The sequence below is a fragment of the Colossoma macropomum genome, unplaced genomic scaffold (genome assembly GCF_904425465.1).
Source record: "Colossoma macropomum unplaced genomic scaffold, Colossoma_macropomum, whole genome shotgun sequence".
Classification (NCBI taxonomy): Eukaryota; Metazoa; Chordata; class Actinopteri; order Characiformes; family Serrasalmidae; genus Colossoma; species Colossoma macropomum.
Window position 1 is genome coordinate 30,940,415 of NW_023494791.1, and position 7,298 is coordinate 30,947,712.

The 7,298-nt window shown below is 40.4% G+C and overlaps 1 protein-coding gene across 1 annotated transcript; it reads left to right on the top strand.

Moving 5' to 3' along the window:
* The first annotated feature begins 715 nt into the window (after positions 1–715).
* Positions 716–6,880, top strand: LOC118811074 (NAD(P)(+)--arginine ADP-ribosyltransferase 2-like). The gene is made up of 2 exons (XM_036575287.1): positions 716–979; positions 6,116–6,880. Exons 1-2 carry the CDS (start codon positions 914–916, stop codon positions 6,878–6,880), a joined length of 831 nt encoding a protein of 276 aa, XP_036431180.1. The 5' UTR covers positions 716–913.
* Positions 6,881–7,298: the final 418 nt, after the last annotated feature.

A 7,298-nucleotide genomic window follows, 5' to 3' on the forward strand; every position in this document is an offset into this window, starting at 1 on the left:
TTATAAGAAATCTAGTGGAAAAGTATCATGTCAGAGTGAGCAACTCCTGTAAAGGACGGGGGATTATTACTCTCCTGAAAATTCTGTATAAAACAGGTCGACTACCCAGACAAGGAGTTTTTCAGGCTTCTTCGCTTTAAGTTGATGTGGTCAAGAGGACGAGCCCCATTTGAAACAAGTGAGTTAAACTAAAATATATTGCAATTTATGAAATCATCCTCAATCATCTATTTTTTAGAAACAGAAAGCTAGGGGAGAATCCTAGATGATTTATAGGGCTGTTGCAAGGATTATGATAGGGTCACCCATCACAGGTGTGGGAAATCCTTTGACACTAAAACAAACCCTTGGATCGTTTTGTATTTACTGTGTGGTGTAAACCTGGGGAAAATGGATAACGGTACCGAGAGTACAGGTACTAAAAGACTGGCATCAGAGACAGTATAAGAATAAAGGTGACACTTGGTCATCAACAATGACAATGTATATATTTCAATAAACAGAAAATCTAATCAAAATATAATCTATATTTATACCCAATTGGAGTGGCACATATTGCATATAGACTGACAAGCATATATGCATGGAGATTTCTCTGTTGATTTCACTTTGTATACATTTAGTTAAACTTTAAACACTGACCTCCCTGCCTTTACTGGTCTCTATCACTATGGCTTAACTCTGGATGAGGTCAAGACTAGGTCAGGGTGGGTGGTGTGATTGTGTTTGAATGGTCATTATGGAAATTATGTAATTAGACACTTTCATCATGTTTGTGCAAAAGATTATTTAATTTGCCTCATGATTTTTTTTAACCTGCACTATATATTGTGATGGTTAAGTATCCTTGTTTGTTTATCCAAATTATTGATTTCTCCTGCAGTCGGTGTTCATCAGCAAAGATTTGAGCTGTATGAAGATTACCATGTTTGTGGCCAGCGTGCTGTTCCTTATGACCATTTCTTTGTCTGTAAAGAAGGTAGGGGCCATGCATTTACACACTACTACGCATCTCCATCACTAGTTCATCCACAAATAGATAATTTGGACATATAAGTTGAAATGGCTTGTGTGCTGCCATTGCCAATGGTGGCAAAGAGGTGGCAGGGAGTTCATGTGCAATGAATAAATGTTTATTTACCATTTATATCTTACCTGTAATGACTTTATACATGGAACGACTGTGGTGGGTCTGATCAACAAGAATGATGAGTCAGCATACAGAGAGGAGGTGCAGCGGTTAACGGACTGGTGCAGAACCAACAACCTGTCTCTGAATGTGGACATAACTAAGGAGATGGAGAGAGTGCAAGGTGCCCACCCCCCCTTGAGCATCACTGGCTCTGCTGTGGAAATCGTCACGAGCACTAGGTTCCTCGGTGTCCACATCACAGAGAACCTCACCTGGTCCCTCAACACCAACTCTATAGCCAAGAGAGCCCAGCAGCGCCTCTACTTCCTGCGGAGACTGAAGAAAGCTCATCTCCCCCTCCCATCCTCACCATGTTCTACAGGGGGACTGTGGAGAGCATCTTGAGCAGCTCCATCATCGCCTGGTTTGGGAATTGCACCGCCTCCAACCCCAAGACCCTACAGCGTATAGTGAGGACAGCTGAGAAGATCATTAGGGTCTCCCTCCCCTCCATCATGGACATTTACACCACACGCTGCATCCGCAAAGCCAGAAGCATTGTGGACGACCCCATCCATCCCTCACACAGACTTTTTTCACTGCTGTTGTCTGGCAGAAGGTACCAGAGCATCCGTGCCATCACTGCCAGACTCTGCAACAGCTTTGTTCCACAAGTGATCAGGTTTTTAAACTCACAAGGACTGAACTGAAAACCCCCTCACACACATACTTTAAACTCACACACACAGACACACACACACCTCTTTTGATGCTCTGCTTGCACTATCTGGAACATTGCTGCTAACACTGTGTTTACAATTTGTTTACTCAAGTACTGTGTATATCCTACCTCAGTAACTGCTGTGCTAGGGCTGGATAATAATTCAATATCAATATATATCGCGATAGATATGATTTTTAAACACATTTCCGATAATTCGAAAAACATCATTTACAACATCTGCACTGACTGATGTTCATTACAGGGAGCTGTTGTCAGTTCATTGCATTCAAGCCAAGCTGAAAGAGCAAAACACAGTGATTGATGATGTACACCACAGGCACACAGCCAGTGCTCAGCAATAGCAGGCTAGGCTAGGCTAGGCTAGGCTCCAACGCGACACGTTCTAGCTGCAAAATGAGTACAGCTGCTCGCAATACAAATGTGACTGAACAAGCTTCCACGAGTGATAATAAAGCAGACAAAATAGTTGATAAGAGAGGAAAGACTAATTCAGTGGTGTGCAAGTGGTTCAGCTATCGAAGATGAGCAGCTGAAGTTAGCGTCATATTTTGCGACCACAGCTGACCTGTGGTCAAGCCGAACCTCCAAACCATACATGAGCCTGACAATCCACTTTATTGACAAAGACTGGTAGCTTGTCAGCGTATGCCTCCAGTCTACTTTCCTGAGGATCACATGGGCGAAGCAATTGCCGCGGGACTTGCGGACGCGCTCGCTTCCTGGGAACTAATTTCATCAAAGCCACTGAGTTGAATGGATGGACAAGACTACAATGCTTCGGGCACTGACTGAACTCTGCTACTGGTAAGTTATACACAGTTAATATATGTTTGAGGCATATGTTAAGTTATTTAGTGTATGGTATGAGTATATTTTTGTTAAGAAAATCATTGCAGTAACAAATAGGCTATGCCATAAACAAAATGACCTAAACGTATCATAGCAGTGTTTGTATGTTTTTGATAGCTATTTTTATATTCTTTATATTTGTTTATATTCTTTTTATATTCACACAATTTTATTGTGTGCAATTTATGCCTGCTATTTAGTTGTTGCTTGCCATGACATAAGAATTTAATTGAGCATGTGTTATACTGTGTATTTGATAAAAAAAACAACTTTGAGTTGAGGTGCTCTGTGTTGTGTATAACTATGAAGTCTTGCGCTGCACCCTTCAGTGGCTGCTCGCTACTCAGCATAATGCTCCATACCATACCCGGACACTATATATTACTTATTAGGCCTATATTTTGATTAGGTCATTTCATTCCCCTGATTTTATAGGGTATTTATTTCATCTGTAGTCAAGAAATACATATTTGCATGGACTATACATACAGCAATTCTCTCAAATTCAAAGGTGTTTTTTTGACATGGGAACAGATGTTTGCCAAATCAAGTGTGAAATAAAAACAAAAATATATACATAAGCAGGAGAATTGTGATTTTGCTGTAAGAATCATATAAATAAGTGAAAAAATTGTAGTTAAAATACAAATACAAATGAGAACTATACAACAAATAACATTTTTCTCTCTCTATCTACAGAGAAAGTTAACCAAGATAAGCGAGTGGACAGAGCAATTGGGGTCTGTAAAAAGGTGATAGCTGCATTCTCCTTCTCCTGGAAGAAAAAGCAGGACTTTGCAGCTGCTCAGGAGGAGTATAACTTGCCAAAGCACAAGTTCAAGAGTGAGACACCAACAAGATGGGGCTCCCGTCAACAAATGGTGTAGCGGGTTCTGGAGCAGAAAAGGGCCATCACAGAGGTCTTCTCAAAGGACAAGAAGACCAGGTCGCTGGTTCCCACCTGGACGTTTAAGAGTCTATAGATGCAGCCCTGAGCCCACTCCTCGAATTCACTGATGCCCTGTCCGGTGTGTCATTCCTAAAACCAGTCATGCATCTCTTCAACACCTCCATCTTGAAGGAAGCAGAGGATGACACAGAGCTCACCCGGACCATAAAGATAACAGTGAAGGGATACCTCAACGAAAAGTATGATGACACAGCAATGGACGATCTGCTTGATATGGCATGCCTCGTTGACCCAAGATTCAAGCTTCAGTACTTGCTCAGGAGGAGAAGAGACAATACATCAAAGAGCCATGTTGGAGATGCTGAAGGGAGAGAGAGCTGTTGTGGTAAAGGAAAAGAGTCTAGTGAAGAAGCTATGGGAGATGTTTCTGCAGCAGTGCCACCAGCTAAGAAAGCAAAGCGGTCTCTGGCTAGCTTTTTTTCAAACAGGCCCACCACTACCAACACAGCAGGCCTGAGTGCACAGCAGGCAGTTGAGAGGGAGCTCGGCAACTACCTTCTGGTTCCAGATGCTGACAATGACTCAGATCCTCTGGATTGGTGGAAAATCTATCAAAAGAAATTCCCCAGAGTAAGCAAACTGGCAAAACAGTACTTGTACATTCAGGCCACAGGCTCCCCCTCTGAGAGGGTTTTTAGCTCAAGTGGCAACATTGTCACAGGTAAAAGGGCAGCTTTGAAGACAGATAATGTAGATCAGCTTGTATTTCTTGCCAGAAACCTCTAGGGCCCATCATAGGGTGTCATCAACCCTCAAACATGTCCCTCCTCCAGCAACAAGGGTTTTTATTGTTGCTCACTTTTTTTTCTGTATTCCGCAGCTGTTTTTTCTGTATTCTGCAACTCTGAGCACTTTTCTTATTTTTTTATCCTGGCTGAAGCACTTTTGTTTCAATCTATGTACTTGAGAATAAGATAACCAGCCTATGTTGTAGTTTAAAGTTAGCTTGAAGATATTAATATTGATAAAGCCAAGAAGTTTATGTTTATTTGATGGTGATGTCATGTTTCTTGTTTGTATATGAAGGCTGAATACAAATAAAAGGTGAACATTGATTTATTTGTGCCATTTTCATTTCTAAAATTTCATATAGTTTTATAGGAGGAGGTTTTATAGACAAATTCATTCATTGGCAAATTCATTTTTCAGAAGTTTGTAGGTACAGATATCCGTTGTGGACATTCTTGGCAGTTTTTCTGTGGCTTTTATATTGTTCATATCGATATCGGAATTATATCGTATCGAACGAAATTAAGAAATATATTGTGATATAAATTTTGGCCATATCGTCCAGCCCGATGCTGTGCTCACATATGTTATCTGACCACGTATACTCACAGCATGTTAAGTATCTTTGCACCTTATTCTCACTACCTCGGGTTTAGAAATGAGTGCTATGTCAGCACTGCACTGTCCTGTCTGTTTACTGTGTCTAATGTCTGTTTTAAGTATTTATTGTATTGTGTCTAGTTCAATTTTTTTGCACACTTATGTCTGCACATTTGTACTTTGTACTGTGTATTTTCTTCCATGTTGCACCTTGTTCCTGGAGGAACATAATTTCGCTCCACTGTGTACTTACACCCAGATGGAATGACAATAAAAGCCTCTTGACTTGACTTGGAAGCAGATATTTGCTTTTAAGTTTTACATAACCAGTTTTAGTTTTCATTGAAAAAGAGCATTGCAAGCACCAAATCTGCAGACCAAAGATACAGCAAGCCTGGTCCTGCAGTAAACCACACCCACATCATGTCATGAAGGGCTTGTTAATGAGCTAAATCATTTGATAAGGTGTGTGGGGAGCATGGAAATAACTAAAATTTGCTGAGCAAGGGCACTCCTGGACCAGGGTAGGGAAACACTGCTCTACTCTGTAGCGGCACCATTTTTACAGCTCCCCCAGGCACATCTTTTGACCACAGCTGGAGCGTCAAATGCATGCCATGTTAAAGAACTGAAAGCTTGATAGCAACGATTGGAGGGCTGAGAAAAGATGCCTTGACATGAATTTAACTGTAGTTCAGAACACGTCAACGTTAACTGATGAACAAATGCATCTTCAATGTAACTATTCATTTAACGTACTAGCTGACATAGCTAGATAGCTAAAGACATGCTTGTGTGCAGTTAACTAATTTTGAATTGCTATGTATATAGTAGTGTTGTTATACAGATATGGAATTCAATCCAGTATGCATTGCTTACTTTTTTCAGGTGAAACTTGAAAGATTACTGTTTCCATCTTCACTCACTCTCTGCTCAAATGGCTGCTATGCAATGCTGAATTGTGATGGCAGCTGCCACCCTGTAGATCTGCTCCTGCTACCATTATACAATAGGTGCAATTATATAACAGAATGCCACTGCGAGTTTGATTATTTCATGCCCAATAAAACAACTGTAATTATTCTTGCAGAGTATCCGTGGAGAGATTCAGCCCCTTGACATGGCCGACAACTCCGTGGATGACTCCTATGAAGGCTGTAAAGATGCCATGTATACTTTGGTGATGTCAAAATACATGGAACATGAACAAAATGCAACTTCTTCTTGCTCAGCTGCCTGGAATAAGGCTCTTGGTAACTACATCAGAAATGGACTCGGGGTATATCAGTCCACTGCTATTTCCATGTACACTGAAAACTGTATATATGCCCAATTTAACAGAGTTTCTCGTAACGGATCAGCAGCATACAAGTCAGGTGACTTTCAGTTTTATACACTGCATTTCTTTCTGACTGATGCTATTCAACAACTCAAAAGAAATCAAACTGAGTGTGTGACCACATATCGCAGAACCAATATCAAATTTGAAACAGGAGTTCTCAATAAAACAGTTCGATTTGGGTCTTTCACATCTTCCTCTTTGAGCAAGAGTTTAAAAGAATTTGGTGAAGAGTCTTGTTTTCAAATTTACACTTGTTTTGGAGCTGCAGTGGAAAAATTCTCAGCGTTCAAGAATGAGAAAGAGGTGCTAATTCCTCCATATGAGACCTTTCTCGTCACCGCCATTAAAAAAAGACACAAGCAGAACAATCTCTGGTGTAAAGTGGTGTATGAACTCAGCAGTGCTGGTAAGAGGAGTAATCTTCAGTGCATAAAAAACAACAACAGTTCATCAGCAGTATTGCCATCCATACTTATACCTGTTCTGCTGTTCACTGTTCTATTGGTTACTTAAGAAACATCAGTAAACAGCTCATGCAGATGCATACAGCTCTCAGAGAGCAGTTCACAGTATGTAAATATCCTCTTCAGTGATGAGTTCTGATTATCTATGTCTTTTTGACTGTATATTACCGCACTCCAAATTATTGTACAGAACTGATGTTACAGAGCTCATCACAGAGCTGTCACTGTCCTTTCAGAATGTGTTTAATACAACTAATTTTCAGGGTTTCCTTTGTGTAATTAAAATTTTGATTTGAATTTTGTGGCCTGAATGGCCCACTTTTTTGGTGTATAAGTCATTTGGTTACTTTTGTAATGTTGAATTGTTTTTTGACCTATGTACCCAAGTTCAGACTTTTTCAGTAATAACTCCATTTAAGGTGTGTTTTGACGATTACAATTCTTAGACTATTGCAGTATGCATGTCA